The sequence below is a fragment of the Rattus norvegicus genome, chromosome 15 (assembly GCF_021556685.1).
Source record: "Rattus norvegicus strain SHRSP/BbbUtx chromosome 15, alternate assembly SHRSP_T2T, whole genome shotgun sequence".
In the NCBI taxonomy this organism is placed as follows: Eukaryota; Metazoa; Chordata; class Mammalia; order Rodentia; family Muridae; genus Rattus; species Rattus norvegicus.
The window spans coordinates 22,490,901-22,508,569 of record NC_141548.1 but is presented as its reverse complement, the minus strand read 5'-3'; the positions used below and the strand labels follow the sequence as shown (position 1 = coordinate 22,508,569).

The 17,669-nt window shown below is 43.5% G+C and overlaps 1 protein-coding gene across 4 annotated transcripts in view; it reads left to right on the top strand.

Annotated features, from left to right (window-relative positions):
* Nucleotides 1-17,669, top strand: part of Ero1a (endoplasmic reticulum oxidoreductase 1 alpha) — a 37,651-nt gene that overhangs the window by 8,779 nt on the left and 11,203 nt on the right. Inside the window, 9 exon segments of one of the 4 annotated variants that reach the window (NM_138528.2) lie at nucleotides 3,215-3,334; nucleotides 4,949-5,032; nucleotides 5,811-5,849; nucleotides 7,537-7,610; nucleotides 7,693-7,766; nucleotides 10,463-10,583; nucleotides 12,071-12,108; nucleotides 15,785-15,796; nucleotides 17,540-17,566. In NM_138528.2, the coding sequence (NP_612537.2) occupies nucleotides 3,215-3,334; nucleotides 4,949-5,032; nucleotides 5,811-5,849; nucleotides 7,537-7,610; nucleotides 7,693-7,766; nucleotides 10,463-10,583; nucleotides 12,071-12,108; nucleotides 15,785-15,796; nucleotides 17,540-17,566 (589 nt within the window). 4 annotated transcript variants of the gene reach the window in all.

The window sequence follows — 17,669 nt, the reverse complement described above, 5'->3', positions numbered from 1 at the left end:
CGCTCGTCCTGGGACTTTTCTTTTGTTTCTAAGAGTCTGGGTTGCATTAGTGGTGTTTCTGCCACATAGCCCTTGCTTATGACGGCTTTGGTAACCTGCCTATTGTTCCCCAGTTTCTAGAACTTAGCTGATGTCACACCTGTCACGCTTCTTCCAAGGATGGGCTTCTGCCTCACCTCCTGGCCAGCATCCCGGAACTGTCAGTTGGCTTGGATTTCCAAGTGTCTTTGTCTCTTCACTGAGTGCTCTGTTGAAACCCTGTTGTTTTTATTTTGCTTCCTTGGCCATCCTGTTACCCTTGGTTGTAGTAGAGAGTGTGACCTATTCTACATGAAGGGTAAAGGGTAAAAAAAAGTGTCCCATTGTGCTGCCTCTTGTCTCTCTGCAGTCCCCTGGCTGTGTGCCACCTCTGGTCTAGGGGACCTTGTGTTCCTTCCTGGCTCTGGGCTTCCTCTGGCACAGTTTAGAATGACATGTGGACAGGCAGAAAGTGAGGCGCGATGGGTCCTCCGTACTGCTTTTGCTCCTTGCCTTGTGAGCACGCTACTGCTCCTTGTGCTCTTGAGCTTGGGACAGCAGGCAGCACCATCCACTCACCTGCCCACCGCAGGAATGGCCACCGAGATCTACTGTGTCTCTTCCGGGAGCACAGTGCCACAGGCTGGGATCACAAAGGTCAACAAACATGACTTTGTCTCTGTGATTTTATACTCTAGTTCAAAGGGTTCCGACCTTCCTAATGCTGCGATCCTTTCATACAGTTCCTCATGTTGGGGTGACTCCCAACCATAAAGTTATGGCATTGCGACTTCATAACTGTAATTTTGCTGTTGTTATGAACTGCAATGTAGACATTCGATATGCAGGCTTTTCTGATATACGGCCCCTAAAGGGAGCTCAACCCACAGGTTGAGAACTGCAGTTCTAGATGATGAGCTAGACACAGCCAGGGGAGTGAGTTAGTTCTAATACTGCAGCACTCTGTGGAATGTTCTGGAAGCTCCCAGGAGAGGCGTTGACCCCACAGTGATAGGAGAGCACCTAAGAGTGTCCTGAAAGTGATAGTTCTTAGCGACATCCTGCAGATTTATTTCCACCTTGTCAGTGAGCTCCTGGGATGGTTGGCTCAGGTCGGCTCAAACTCCAGCCTTCCTGTTTTTTCCTTTTGTAACTCGCAGGCTGGTTTGCCCTTCCTGCTGTTTCTGTGTCGTTACTTTAGGTCAAAGCAAAGCCTAGAGATTTCTATCCTTACAAACTCAAAAGGAATGAAGGTAGAATGATAGGGCTTATGGATCAGATTGCTAGAAAATAAGACGAGAAAAGTCAGTAAACTGCCGAGCTGTCTGTCCACCCCGTTACTAGTTCTCAGTGTTCTTAAATGAAGGTATTATAGGATTTCACATACTCCAAGGGTAAATGTTAATTCAGTGTTTTAATCAAGTTTTACTTGTTTTCTTATTTATTTATTAAATATTTATTTTATTTATGTGAGTACACTGCAGCTGTCTTCAGACACACCAGAGGAGGGCATCAGATCCCATTACAGATGGTTGTGAGCCCACCATGTGGTTGCTGGGATTTGAACTCAGGACCTCTGGAGGAGCAGTCAGTGCTCTTAGCCACTGAGCCATCTCTCTAGCCCATGCCTGACTATCCTTAAAAAACAAGAACAAGAACAAAAACAAAAACAAAAACAAACAAACAAAATCCCTATCCCCTGAGGACCATTTGTGCTGCTCTGTATGTAGGGGTGTGTGGCCAGCCACGGGAGCATGGGCAACCTTCCAGGGACCACATCCCTAAGGTAAAGTCTCCGCATCCGTCCGCTGTCAGTAGCTCTTCAGAGAGGCGTTGGGGCACTTCCTTATTTCCAATGTCGTTTACAGTGCAAACAGCCACACCAAAGCATTGTGGGTTGATGCATTTCTCTCTCTTTCTGCTTCTTGAATCATTATGTACTTGTTAATTATGTCACATTACTTTCATTAAGTGGGTGTTTAACTCCCAATAAATGCTCAAAGCTTTCAGTTTTGCAGCCAGTGACATCGGCTGGTTCTAAACTCTCACTCCATCCTTGTGTAGAAAGGCAGTAGTTTGATCTAGGAGGTGGGGCCACGGCATCCATGCTAAGCATTTGTGGTCGGTTTATTACCCCGATCGATGTTGCCCAGTGTTGGAGTTGTCACTCTTAAAAGTGAGTTTTATTAATTAGTATTTCTTCTCTTTATACATCCACCAAGCTGTCTCTGAGCTACATAGCCTTAGAAAAACGAGAGAGAGAGAGAGAGAGAGAGAGAGAGAGAGAGAGAGAGAGAGAGAGAGAGAGTGTCAGTGACAGTCAGTCAGTCAAGTCCCAGAACACTCAGAATAAGATGCTCCAGATAGCCAGGCATAAGTAGGAGATGGGCTCTAGGGATTCAGAAGCATTTATTTCTGCCCCACCCCCTCTCTGTATCTTTCTTCTGATTACTGTGTCTGTCAGTTCCTGTGATGAAGTATGATTTGAGTTTCCTTGTTTCTTGGTCCAGCCACAGGGAGATATATCTCTCTCCTTTTTAAATTTTATTTCTTTTTTGTTTTTGTTGTTATTGGATTTTTTAAATTTACATTCCAAATGTTATTCCTTTTCCAAGTTTCCCATCCATAAACCCCCATCCCACCCCCTTCCCCCCTTCTATGAGGGTGTTCCCCCATTCAACTACCCCTTCCCACCTCCCCACCCTGACATTCCCTTACACTGGGGGGGGGGTTGAGCCTTGGCAGGACCAAGGGCTTCTCCCATTGGTGCTATCCTCCACTACATATGCAGCTGGAGGTCTGTCCACGTGGCCTCTCTGGATGGTGGTTAGTCCCTGGGAGCGCTGGGTGGTTGGCATTGCTGTTCTTATGGGGTTGCAGGCCCCTTCAGCACCTCCAGCTCCTTCTTAATCTTAGTGTCAACCTTTGCTCAGGTCCCTGGGTCTTGGGCGGTGGGGCTATGGGGCGGCTGCTCAGGGCCCAGTTCTGTGTACCCAGAGCTCCGCTGAGCCTGCAGTGCCACCGTGCTGTGCTAGAGATAGGAGAAGAGCAACAGCGTTGGGTCATTGACATGCTCTGTCTTAGTGTTGCCGGGTAGCAGGCTTTTAAAAATGGTGCCTGTGCGAGGAAAAGAGCCTTGTGACATCAGGGACCTTTAAACACAATGTTTTTTTTTTTCTATTTTTTCTTCTAACAGGTTAGTGGTTACCTGGATGACTGTACCTGTGATGTCGAGACCATCGATAAGTTTAATAACTACAGACTTTTCCCAAGACTACAAAAGCTCCTTGAAAGTGACTACTTTAGATACTACAAGGTACTTTCAATTTCTTATATAGGTACGCTGTACTGGGTGATTATATTTGCTTAGATGACTGCACTTCAGTACTTTTACTGAAATCGGTAATTATTTAAATGTGTACAAAGTTTAAGAAAAAAATTAGTGTGCATGCATTTGTATGTGCATGTGTGTATGTGCATGCATGTGTGTATATGCATGCATGTAGTATGTATGTGTATGTGTATGTGCATGCATGTAGTATGTATGTGTATGTGTATGTGCATGTGCGTATGTGCATGTGTGTATATGTGCATGCGTGTGTATACATGCAGGTGCATGTGTGAGTATATACATGCAGGTGCATATATGTGTGTATATACATGCATGTGCATATATGTATGTATGTATGTATACATGCACTTTCATATGTGTGTGTATATACATGCAGGTGCATATGTGTGTGTGTACATGCAGGTGCATATGTGTGTGTGTATACATGCAGGTGTGTATGTGTACATGCAGGTGCATGTGTGTGTGTGTATACATGCAGGTGTGTGTGTGTATACATGCAGGTGTGTGTGTGTATACATGCAGGTGTGTGTATGTGTGTGTGTGTGTGTGTACATGCAAGTGCATATGCCATGGCTTGCCTGTGGAGGTAAAAGGACAGCTTCGTATGCTTTTCACCTTTTCGTGAGTTCTGTGGTTGAAGCCCAGGTTGTGAAGTTTGTGCAGCAAACACCTTCACCTGCTGGGCTGCCTCTGACTCTTAAAATGTACAAAGTCAGTAGGAAAGCTCGGTTCACAAAGGAGCTGTCTGCAAACTTGAGAACCACCTACTAGACTTCGTGTGCGCACTAGAGCCTGTGCACTAGGAGGCCCGAGGACAGCAGTGGGTGTTGTTTCTCAGTGCACTTGTCTTTTCCAGACTTGGTTTCTTACTGGCCTGAGCTCTCACAGTAGGCTAGACTGGTTGGTCTCTGTAATCTGGTCTCTGCTTCCTCAGCTCTGGGACTGCAAGCGTAAGCCACCCTGCTTGCTCTCTTTTGCAGGGCTTCTGGGAAGTAAACTCACGCCCTTGTGTGTGCTTTACCAACTGAACTCTCCCACAGCCCTGATGTTTTCGCTTCAGTAATTTCTAGAGGTAGAAACTATCTGGATAAATTGAAATAGAAGGGTAAAATAGATTGCTGTGTTCTCAAAACTTTTGTCAGCCATCAGATGGGCTCCAACTGTTTTAAATATTTTGTTTTGAGAGGAAGCACTTTTGGATTTATTAAACACTTAACAGTAGTTGGTCAGTGAGCACATTACTGAAAGAGCTTGGAAAACCTGGTCCGCAGTTCCTTCTGTTCTCTTGCTTAAATAGGAGCTGTGTGGCACTGATTTGGGCTCTGACTCTCAGCTGCCGTCCATCCAGGGTCTGTTTAGTGGTGGTCTATGCCTTTCTCACCAGACTTACAGCAGCTACACGTTTATACACACAAGGAAACCTGACAGTGGGAGAAACAGTGTAGTGTTGGATAAAACATAACCACGACACGTGATCCTGACGCCCACAGTTAACATGATGCCGATGGTTACCATGATGCTGACCATCACTTATGCTCTCAGGGCTTTATATTTTTATAACTTTCTATTCTTTTGTAGGTAAACTTGAGGAAGCCATGTCCTTTCTGGAATGACATCAACCAATGTGGAAGAAGAGACTGTGCTGTCAAACCCTGCCATTCTGTAAGAACTGCCCCGGTTTTTTCATTCTTTACAGATTTTCAGAAAGGGCCAGTATTAATCACACTATTATTTGATTCTGCTTAAATGTAACATTCAGTTTACAGATTACAAACCTAAACTTGTAAATACGAAACTTATCTGTCCCTTTTACCTGCATATCTGGTGAGGCAAGATAGTGGCTGCCTCTTCAGCACGGGGATTACAGGGGCTGACTCCAGCCTGCTTCTCACTTGGATGCTGAGGATCTAAACTGAGGTTCTCATGATTTTGTGGGAAGCATTTTACTGTCTGAGCCGTCTCTAAGCCCTGTAAAATCTATTTAGAATTACAATTTTATTATTTAATTAATAATAATAGTAATAATAGTCACGGCTTAATTAGCCTGATACTGCATTTGTGTGCACGCTGACAAGAGTTATGGGATGTTTGTAAGCATTTTATATTTCCATGGGACTGTAGTAAGTACATGATCAGCAGTGTCTGGGCCTTGCATTCTCCTTGTTTGTTTTTTGAGAGAAGCTCTTACTTCATTGCTCTTGCACTGCAGGCCAGGCTGGTCTCAAGTACACATAGCCTCCTGCCTCTGCCCTTGCACTGCTAGGATTAGAGCCGTGTGCTACCATACGTGTTGAATTTTTACTTACTTTAAAGAAATTATTTAAGGATTTCTAACTCTTCTTACCTAAAAATAGTCTCCAGTAATTTGGGAATTTTTCTCATTCGTTATAAGACTTTAAAGTCTTTTTCCAGAAGATACAATGAATACGCTCTCTTTTAGGATGAAGTCCCTGATGGAATTAAGTCTGCGAGCTACAAGGTACGCACTTACCGATGCGACTGATGTCTATGGAAATTTGGAAAATCCCTCTTTCTACTCTCCTTAGTGACATGGCTTGGAGGCTAGTTTACATTCAGCAGCTTGCGCTCCTTTAAGGATATTATATAAGATGTTTAAGTCAAAGCGGCAGATGCAGACCTACTGACCCCTTATCCAGTAGGTAACGGTGATGGCCAGATGTGTTTCATCCACGTTTCCCACTTCACTTTCCCGATCATTTAAATGCCAAGCTTGGATTAAATCATTTCGTTTAAGAACAATACAAAATCAGGAGACTTTGGAATTAAGTTAAATGCTGTTCAGGATTTTCTCAAAGAATGGAACTTGGGAGACATGAGTTATCACACATACATAAGGGTGTTAGAAAATATCTGCACTCAATAGTCAGCTGGAGTTTCGATCATTTCGACTACATTAATCATCAAATATAGTTCTGAAGATTGTGATTAGTTTTATAAAAAATTTAAAATAATAATTTATTTTAAAAAAATGTCCTTTAGAAATATTTCCATAACCTTGTAAGGTTTGATAAATGTAGTTAAGAAGCTGATTAAATTACTAAATGGTACTAAGAAGTTATTTTAACTTAAAGAATTTAGATAAGACTTAAAAATTTTCATTTCAATAAGTATACATAGGCATATGATATTTTTTTGAATAAATTAAAAACACATTAAATAGTTTTGGGTGTGTTTGGCCGTGTGTTTGTGTGTGGAGGCAGGGCCTCTCGCTTCTGCAAGCTGGACACTGTCTTCAAGGCCAGTTGGTCCTGATTTCTGGTCGCTCCTCCTGTCTCTGCCTCCCGTCACTGTAGGCATGCTGGGATTATAGATGCCATTGCCCCTGGCTTCTTACCTGGGCTCTAGGGATCAAACTCAGGTCATTGAGCTTGAATGACAAGCATGTCTATCTGTTGGACCGTCTCCTGGCCCTTTGATGTTTATTTAAAATTTTCTTTTGAAATCATTTTCAGTCTATGGCTATGCCTCCCTCACGTGCCAAATCTCATCTGAAATAATTTCCAACTTGGTGATGTTATCAAGTCTCATGAGCTTGGTCTGTGCTGAATACAGGCCTAGTGGGAAGAAAATGAATGTGGGTGTTTCGATATCATGAGAAATAGTGTTAAAGCGTGTACTTTAGATAGCTACCGACAGACCTGGTATAAGGTGTTCTTCCAGTCATGGCATAGGAGGAAGCCGAGACACGTGATAAGCGCAGCCACGGCCATGAGGAAAGAGAAAGCCAGAGCTTACAGTCAGGTCACTGGGACGCTGCCTTCTGATGTACCCCATGGCTTCCATGTACCTCAGAAGCTTTTCCTCAGAAGTGGGCAGTTCAGTCCCTGTTTGTCACAGAGACCTTTATTTTGTGAATGGAATAGAAAAATGTGTTTCTGACAAAAACAGGAGACCAAAGGGCCTTTCACCTACTCTTTGGATGTAAGAGCTCATTTTATAAACTTTGAAGCCTGGGCAGACAGAACAAGCCTGGTTAGCTTTTAATTCCTTAAAGTTGCCTGACTCTGGCCTATAATCCCAGCATTCAGGGGGTTGAAACTGGGAAATTATGTGGTGAAGTCAGCTACATAATGTGACCTTGTCTCAAGTCCGTAGAAGGAAGAAGCGGCTTTAAAATGTAGTCAGTCTGTTTTCTTTCCGTGTAGTATTCCAAGGAAGCCAACCTCCTTGAGGAGTGTGAGCAGGCTGAGCGGCTCGGAGCAGTGGACGAATCTCTGAGGTGATTTGCCCTTCGTAAGCCATTGTTTTTCTGCATCACAGTTAACTGCAAGAGAGAATAATGCAATTTTCCTTATTTGAAGTGAGGAGACCCAGAAGGCTGTTCTTCAGTGGACGAAACACGATGATTCTTCAGACAGCTTCTGTGAAGTTGATGGTATGGCGTTTGTCAGAGCTCGCATTACGTTCCAGATGATGCCTTAGGAATACAACCACCCACCTCCCTTCTTTCCTGTCTGCTTGCCTGCCTCCCGTTCAGCCTCCCTGCTTTCCATTCATTGTATTAAGCATTAAACTCAGGCTTGGATGCTAGGCAAGTGCCGTGTCAAGAGCTGCTCCAGAATAATAATTATTAAAAAAATAATTTCATAATAATTAAAATTATTTTAAACATCGAGGTCCTAATAGCATGACGGCTCCTCAGAAAGCTAAACATAGAACCGTAGGACTTAACAATGACATCCCTTGGTACGTAACTCAAAAGCATTGGAGAAAGGCTCAGACATGGGGAGACCAATCTTCATTCATAAGATGCATAAGGTAAAATGGTCTGTGTGTCTCTCACCAGATGCAAAAATAGTTGAAATGTGTTCTGTATGATACACGTAAATACCGTTGAACCGTAAGAAGGGACGAGCTTCCAACAAATGCTGTAATGCGGTGGAACCGTGGAAACTCGGTGGCTGAAAGAAGGCGCAGAGAGACGAGTGCCACCCTGTGAATGCACTTGAGAACTGTCTGGGACTGCAGCCTCCCAGCAGGAAGTAGGTTAGCGGTTAGTTATGTGCTGGGGCGGCGAATGGAGAGTTTATTGTTAAATGATCAGAAGTTCTGCTTACGGTGGTAGGAAAGTTTTGGGAACAGAAGTCTGCAGTGGTTACGCAGCACTGTGAATGTAACGTGCCGGTTCACTGAATATGGTGGGGATGGCCGATATCATTACCTGTATTTCTTATCACAGGTAAAAGACGTTAAAAACAGTTCCTATAAAAAATTACCTGTTACATTTTGCAGGTTCATGTATCAAGTAGTTCTTTCTTTTGCATTTTGCAAGAATGGCTAAGTGTAGGAAAGAGGAGAACGTCACCTGCAGATGCCTGCAGGACTGTGAACCTTTTAGTGCAGAGAATATTGAGCCATGACGTTAGGTCTGCAGCCAGTGCTGAAATTGCACAGCCTTATAATGCGTTAGGACTTTGACCAAGATTTATTGATTGCTCTAATTCTTCTTTCTCTACTATCTTTTTATTACTATTTGCATTATGTGTCTCTGCATTGCCTAAGCAAAATTAAGTCAAATTTGAATTTTGATATTATTTCTATGGTCCTATAGTAATAGACTAATGAGCTTTTAAAAAGTTAGTGAAAACGGTGGGTGGTGGTGGACTCCTTTAATCCAGCACTCCAGACGCAGAGGCTGGTGGCTCTTTGGTACCCTGTCTCAAAAAATCAAAAAACAAACAAGCAAACAAAACACCTTTTTGTAGTAGGATACATGCCATGTAGTCCTGGTGTCTTATTTCTGTTCCCTAAATCTGAAAATGAGCATCTCTTCTCTGAGTTTAGCTCAGAGTCATTTTATGTGAATATTTCTGTGTCTCACTTGAGAAATACCTGTATGTGGCTGTGTGATATTTAGTGTCCTTTTTTTTTCCTTGTCTAGTGCTAGGGATTAGACCCAGGGTTTTACCTGTGTAAGGTGTTGCTCTCCCAAGAAACACTCCTCTCTTCATTCCCAGTCAGTGGTGAGCGGCCATACCAATGTGGGCAAACATCATCTTCAGTATTTGCATACTTGGTCAGGAGTGACTCAGACATTTTCTTAAATAGTAAATTCCATAGAATTCTTTCTTTCTTTTTTCTTTCTTTCTTTCACCTAGAAAAATATTTTCTTTTTTTTCCATTAATATATTTATTTATTAATTTTGCATCCCAATCACTGCCCCTCTCCTTGGTCCCACCTCTCACATAATCCCTTCCCCCATTCCTCCTTTACCTCCCCTCTAAGAGGGGGGCCTCCCTTGGTATCCCCCAACCCTGGCACATCAAGTCTCTGAAGGTCTACGCACATCCTCTTCTACTGAAGCCAAACAAGGCAGTCAGCCCAGTTAGGGGACAGATTCCATAGGTAGGCAGCTGCTTTAGGGACAGTCTCTACTCCAGTTGGGGACTTCATGTGCGAACTCCACACTTCATGTGGGGGGGACCCCCATGAAGACAAAACTGCACATCTGCTAAGTGAGTTTGGGTGCCTAGGACCAGCCTGTGTGCTCTTTGGCTGGTGGTTCAGTCTCTGGGAGCCTCCAAGGGTCCAGGTAGTTGACTCTCTTGGTCTTCCCGTAGCGTTCCTATCCCCCTGGGGACCATAATCCTTTCTTCACCTCTACCATAAGAGTCCTGAGTTCTGTCTGATGTTAGACTGTGGTGTCTGCAGCTGCTGGGTGGAACCTCTCAGAGGACAGTTATGCCAGGCTGTCTGCAGGCTAACCGGCCATCATTAACAGTGTCAGGGACTGGCGCTCTCCCATGGCATGGGTCTCGGGTCGGTTGGGTTATTGGCTGGCCATTCGGTCTCTGCTCCATCTTCGTCCTTGCATTTCTTTTAGATTGGACAGATTTTGGGTCACAAACTTTGTGAGTGTGTTGGTGTCTTTGTCCCTCCACTGGGGGTCCTGCCTGGCTATAGGAGGTGACCTCTAGAGGTTTCACGTTCCCACGTCCCCATTATTAGGCATCTCAGCCACGGTCACTTACACTGACTTCTAGAGATCTGTCCCCCCCCCCCCCCCCCCCATTTTTCCTTCTAAAATGTTCTGAAATAGGTAAGATTTGGTGGAACATTTTGTTTTGCAGACATACAGTCCCCCGATGCTGAGTATGTGGATTTACTCCTTAACCCTGAGCGCTACACAGGCTACAAGGGGCCGGACGCTTGGAGGATATGGAGTGTCATCTATGAAGAAAACTGCTTTAAGTAGGTATTGTTTCCCTAGGCCTGTGCCAAGCAGGTTCCTGTTCTCAAAAGATTGATGGGGACATAGAAACTTAACTGTCCTGTTTCCCTACCAGGGCACTGGCACAAGTTGCAACAGCTACTTCTTTAGAGACTTAGATAACATTAGGCCTTTTTAGGATTGGACACTGAGCAAGAATTCCTGCGTGGGTTGTGGGTTTCAGGCACTTATCATGTAGATGCAGTAATTCCGGGATCAGGGCCTCGTCCTTCACCAAGACCACTGTAGCCGGGGTTGGGGATTTAGCTCAGTGGTAGAGCGCTTGCCTAGGAAGCGCAAGGCCCTGGGTTCGGTCCCCAGCTCCGAAAAAAAGAACCAAAAAAAAAAAAAAAAAAAAAAAAAGACCACTGTAGCCAACGGTGGGTGCAGACTAGCGTCTACCACTTAAGATTCCCGTTGCTACTCCTCTCTTCTCCTTTCTGTGACCTTAGTTATTTTATCCTCGTCAACTTAATTTCCAAGAACAGCTCCAAGGTGACATTTTTGTGTACTTACTGTATGTTACACATAATGCTAAACATGTCACAGTTATTTATTTTTTGGTGGTCTAAAGTAAACTCTTTAATTGAACATTTATGTCTCCTGTGGGGTGAGAATTGTCCTTCCTTACAAGGACCATCTCCTTGGGTGAGGTTGAGGGCCTTGCTGAAGGTCGCTCTAAGTGGTGGAGGAGTCCAGGAACTGCTTGATCTCTTAGGCGCAGGGCCCCATCTGTAGGGGGCGAGAGGCGGGACGGGCAGGGCCTGGTTGGCAGGCTGGGCAGGCTCCGAGCTTCCCCGCTGAAGGCGCAGGTCAGAGCGCTACCCATGATGTGCCCTAACGGAGCCCAGGGCTACGCCTGCAGTAGTGGATGCCATCTGAGCCTTAAGACCGGGCTGGCCGAAGCAGCAGGTGCTGGGGTTGCTGCTGAGAGTGGTGGGCGCACAGGAGGGTGGGCTGGGTGGTTGGCCGGTTTGGCAGTCGCACTCAGGCTTCCTGGAGGCTGGACCGCAGTGCTGTGTAAGAAGCGTGGATTGTAGCAGCACCTCGGTACGGGGGAGGGACGGGACTAAGCGCTCTTCTAGTTCTTATGGTAACAGTGTATCACAGTCGTAAGTGCGCACAGATGGAGAAGCTGAAACTTAAGTTAGATGTTTGTTCAGTGCTTGGGAGAAACAGCTCCTCTGTATTCTTCACTGCGTGACTGATAAGTGCTTCCGGTTCTTCCATCGGAAGCCTGAAGGCGCTAAAGAATATGTATGTATCTGTGTGTGGGCGTGTGCATGATTCTCCAGGGACAGAAGAGCTGCATGATTCCATACTTCACTTTCTTATATATTTGGTTGTGAGCCTAGTCTTTAACGGCTGAGCCATCTCTCCAGCCCCAAACTTCACTTTCTAAACCAGGTACAACTGTACGCTCATCGGTAACGCGGATGTTCACACAGTACACTCCTTTTGTTTGCAGGCCACAGACAATTCAAAGGCCTTTGGCTTCGGGGCAAGGTGAGTTATTTTCATCTTCTCTTGTTTATTGGCTAGTGGGTTTGGGTTGGGGTGAAGAGGAAGGCAAGGTTTAAGTGGCAAGGGCAGCTTGAGTCCACTGGTTCTGTTTCTGAGAGTGAACTCACCCTTGGGAAGGCACAGCTGTTCTTGTAAGGCTATTCCTGGTTAGACCATTGGAATATGAAGATTAGGTTATAGATTCATTATCTGTTTTTGTAGTGCACTAAGTAGTTGCTTGCTTACTTTGGTTTAATTCATCTCCCAGATAAATGAATATCCCAAACATTTACCTAATTTTAAAAAGAAATTGAGCTTGAGACAAAGATCAATGGTGCAGTGCTCGGTAAGCATGGCTGAGACCCTGGGCTTGATTCTCAGTCAAATAAGAAACACACACACACATACGTGTGCACACGCTCACACACACACAATACACACAATACATACACATACACATATACACACACATACAATATACACACACGCACACACATACGTGCACACATACACACACAATACACACATATACACACACACAATACACACATACACACATATACACACACATGCACACACAATACATATATATACACACATACGCACACACAAACACATACACACATACACACAAACATACACATACATATACATACATACATCACAGATACACACAAACACACACACATACACATACACACACACATATACATACATACACATACACATATACACATACATATACGCACATATACATACACACACGCATATATATACACACATACATACACATACATGCATACACACACACACACACACACACACACACTCCTCAAGTAAAAGACTTTAAGTTCTATTCATATTCCACATATGGTCTGATTATAAATCCACATGCTTTATGAATCACTGAATATAAGTTTTCATTGTCCATTTACATTCAAGATCTGGTCTTTGCTGAAACAGTTCCCTTCTCAGTTGGAAGCCATCTTGGCTCTCTGTGAAGCCGTCCATGCTGTGTTTGCTTCCTTTTTATAATCTGTCTGCTGGTGGCATCATTCTGTTATTTATGTATGCATTCATCTGCCCCAGTGCTTCAGGATATGGGCAGCAATCATCTCAATATAGAGCCTGGTAATTATGGAGTAAGTTGCTAGATAAATAATGATGGAAGCTGTTTTCCCCATTGAACAATTTCTTTAAAAGAATTAGAGAAATTGACACATTTTCTAATTTCAACAAAAGTTTGATTTTGGATACTATCTATATAGAGCAGTGTAAAAATCTCTTACTCTTGCAAGAACTGGTTCGTCACCATTGTGGAAGGCATTCTGTAGATGCCAAGAGGATGTGTGGATTCAAATTGCCCTCTCAGTTAATAATAGTTTATAGAATTCTACATATAATTAAGAATTCTACATACAATATCAAACTTCTACATATAATTTCTGAATATTTTTGAAATTACATATTCTTATTGCCTTAGTTACTTTTATATTGTTGTGAAGAGATAACTGTGGCCAAGACAACTTAGAAAGCATTTAATTGAGTTTTAGAGGGCTTAATTTAGAGTTTTAATTGCAGTTTTAGAGGGTTAATCCATGACAGTCACAGTAAGCAGTGTGACAGCAGGCAGGTGCACATGGCACTGCAGAAGGAGCCGAGAGCTCACATTGGACCCACAAGTCTAAGGCACAGGGAGGCCCAACCTAGATGACCTGGGCTTTGCAAACCTAAAGCCCAGCTCCAGTGACACACACACCCCCTTGAACAAGGCCACACCACCTACTCCGTCCCAAACAGTTTGGGGACCGAGCATTGAGATACAGGTGCTTGTAGGGGCCGTTCTCACTCAGACACCAGTTCTGTTCTCCAGGATGGACTCAGTGATAGCCTTGCTGCACCTCAGCGAATATGGAAGGTTTTTACTCTCTCACTTCATTGAAAAGTCGCTGATGTCATAGCCAGTCTTCCTTAGGAAACAAGAACGTTTCAGGCTGTACAGAGTTGTGTGTGGTGATCTAATTAGGGGAAGTGCAAATGTATAGCTGAGTGTTCTCTATCATCAGCTCATATCTGTTTAATCACTTTCATTCATTTTAGTGGAAATGGGGCTATTTCAGTGATTATCAGAAAACCAGCTACATGGTATGTGTCTAGGGACACAGTGTAGTACAGTTGTAACAAACGTTGGTACATATGTAACAATGGGGAGGAGTTGTGGAGAGGAAGTGGGGATGAGGAGGGAAGTTCATTTAAATAAAGGATGATCAGCAGCACAGTGAAGGAAAAACACATATATAAAATAGTATAGTTTATAGAACCATACCTCTCAATACCTAAATACACAAAAACATCACAGTTTCCAAAATATAAATGGTGTTTGTCTTGACAGTGCAAACCGAGTTTGGTTCCCAGTACACACGTGGTGTTTTATAATCATCATAACTCCAGCTCCAGGGGTCTGACGTTCTCTTTTGATCCGTGACGGCACCAGGCACTCAGGTGGTGCACGCACATACATGCAGATAACATACAAAACAAAATACATCTAAAAATAATTTTAAAACATCGGTAATGAGTACATGTTTAACAAACAATGATGGCGCTAAAAAAAAAAAAAAACAGGCAAAATATAATGAACGTGCTGGAAGTTTGGAGGTTTCTCATCTTGTAATGCTTCGGCTGGGATTTTTTGTTTGTTTTGTTTTGCTCTTTTTCTTTTTTTTTTTTTTTTAAGATTTATTTATTTATTCTATATAAGTACACTGTAGCTGTCTTCATGCACACCAGAAGAGGGCATCAGATCCCATTACAGATGGTTGTGAGCCACCATGTGGTTGAACTCAGAACCTCTGGAAGAGCAGTCAGTGCTCTTAACCGCGGAGCCATCTCTCCAGCCCTCTTTTTCTGTTCTTTTGTTTTGTTCCATTCATCTTTGTTTGTTTTTATTTTTATCTTATTAATTTGTATGTACCCTTTTGCTTCGAATGTGAGAACAAGAAAGGGTGTGGGTTTGGATATGTGAGAAAGTGGGGATGGGGGGAGGATTTGTGGGGATGATAAGGGGTTGTGGGGAGGAAGTGGAAATGATGGGGAGGGATTGTGGGGAGGAAGTGGGGGGTGATGGGAAGGGGTTGTGGGAGGGGAAAATACAATCCAAAAGTATTTATCAAAAATTTTTTCAATAAAAATATAATCTAAAACAGAAAGAAAAATGGGAACAATGAAGATTGTGTTTCAGAGATCAACTGCATATAAAGTGCTGTGTTATGAAGAATTTGAATTTTGCAGTCTTTGAAAACAGTCCCAAGGTTCAATCCTACGTCATCTGGAGGAGTGAAAGCAGTAATACAAACCTTAACGGAATCGTGTTATAGATTTAGGATAATAAATGCACAAAAAGAGTACTTACTGTTCAGGTGCACATAGGCACTCTGGGTGTGCGAGCTGCTTGGGGACAGCATGCTGCACTTCTGCCTGTCAGCGCAGGTGCCCTCTGTGAGCCTAAACCCCTGCTGCTTAGAGATGTGGCTTTGGGTGTCCTCCTCCTGATCTTACAGGGATGGATACATGAATAAAAGAATCATTAGAATATTTTCCTGAAAGTGTAGCATTTCAGAAGGGGAAGGTGGAGGTAATCTATAATAATATAACAAAAGTGTTTTGTTTTGTTTTTCAGGAAAACATAAAGGTATGTATTTTTACCATGCATTATGTATGTCACTTATACCTGTGTATGCAGATGTGTGTTCTGGTGTTTATTGTGGTAGACTACAGTTTCTGTCCGCTTCCGCTGACACTCAAAACAATATTTTGTTTCCTCCCTTTGTTATTTTAGAGCAATAAGTAGTTCTTAACCTGTAGATCGTTACTGTTGTGGTGTCAAACAACCCTTTCACAGGGGGCGCCCAAGACCCTTGGAGAACACAGGCAATTATGATGTATAACAGTAGCAAAATTATAATTATGAAGTAGCAATGAAAATAATTGTATGGTTGGTTTCACCACAACATGAGAAGCCACATCAAAGGGTTGTGGCATTAGGAAGGGGGAGCCCAGGTTGGTCCGCAGCTCATTCACCAGCTAGCTCAGGCTGTCCCTGAATTCTGGCAGTCCTCTGTGTGTCTCTCAAGTGTTGGGTTTATAGGCATGAGCCACCATGCTAGCCCTTAATTTTTATTTTTATTTATTTATTTTTTTTATCTAAAGTGATGGAGGTGAAAGCAGAGATGACACGGGCCTCTGTTTAGAGTCACGGATTCGGGGCAGCCTGCCTCAGGATCTGGCAATTCAGATTGGGTGTTTGCCTCCGAGTCTGATATAGAAAACATCTCTTCTTGACTACTTGAGGCATGGGATATACTGGCTTTTTACCAGGGGGAGGTCTAGACATCTTTGCATGTTGATTCTCGAGTTCAGTTATCTTTGCCAAGGGTATGCTGTAGGAATGTTAAAATTGCAAATATATTTCAGGGTTGCTTGGTCTCTCTCTCTCATTTTTTTTTTTTTTCCCGGAGCTGAGGACCGAACCCAGAGCCTTGCTCTTGCTAGGCAAGCGCTCTACCACTGAGCTAAATCCCCAACCCCTGCTTTGTCTCTTTAATGAATCTTTTTGCTTTAGGGCGAGATTGAAATATTTTTTGCTATTCTAAAGACTGTATGCTTAACTGAGCCTTTTAGGTGCAGGTCAGTAATACCAGCTACGGAGGGGAGGCTGAGCAGGAGGACTGCAAGTTCAAGGCCAGTCTGGGCTACTAAAGGAGCTCCACGGCAGTCCATCTGGATGAATTAATTAGTGAGACCCTGTGTCAAGTGAGGAAAAAGAGGTGTATATAGTTCACTGGGACTGTGAGAAGCCCTGGTTTAAATCTTCAGCACTGCCACAGATGGACAGACAGACTGTATGAAGAAACAGAGCTTGCTTGGCCTTAGTCTGTTTAGATGAAAATGGGAAGTATCTTTTGTCGTCCTCAAAATCTTGTTTCGTAAACACCATTCTTCCGTTTAATTTTAGTGAATGTCTCTGTTTATTTAGTGGATGTGTGCGAGTGCACACTGCCATGGCACGCGTGGGGGCACAGCCAACTTGGGAGGAGTTGGGTTTTGTCCTTGGGGTTGGAGGTAGGTCAGCAGGTTTGGAGGCACGCCGTGCCTTCACTACCGAGACAGGGGTTCTCTGTTCCCCCGGCTGTCCTGGAACTCGCTCTGTAGACCTGGCTGGCCTCGAACTCACAGAGATTGCCTGCCTTTTCCTCCTGAGTGCTGGGATTAAAGGCATGTGCCACCATCGCCTGGGTTCATTTTACTTTTTTATTATATTTATGTGTGTCTGCGTGGGTGCGCGCATGTGAGTGCGCTTTATTGTGGAGGCCAGAAGGAGGCAGACTGTTTTGGCATTATGAAAAATTATGACCTATTTTTCTTTTATTTTCAGAGAACACATTTTACAGCTGGCTAGAAGGTAATTAGAAACTTTTAAACACATTTAAATGTTTTTTTTTCATTTTTAAATCATGAAGTAATTCTTAAATACCCCATTCACATATAATATTTAACTTTCAAAT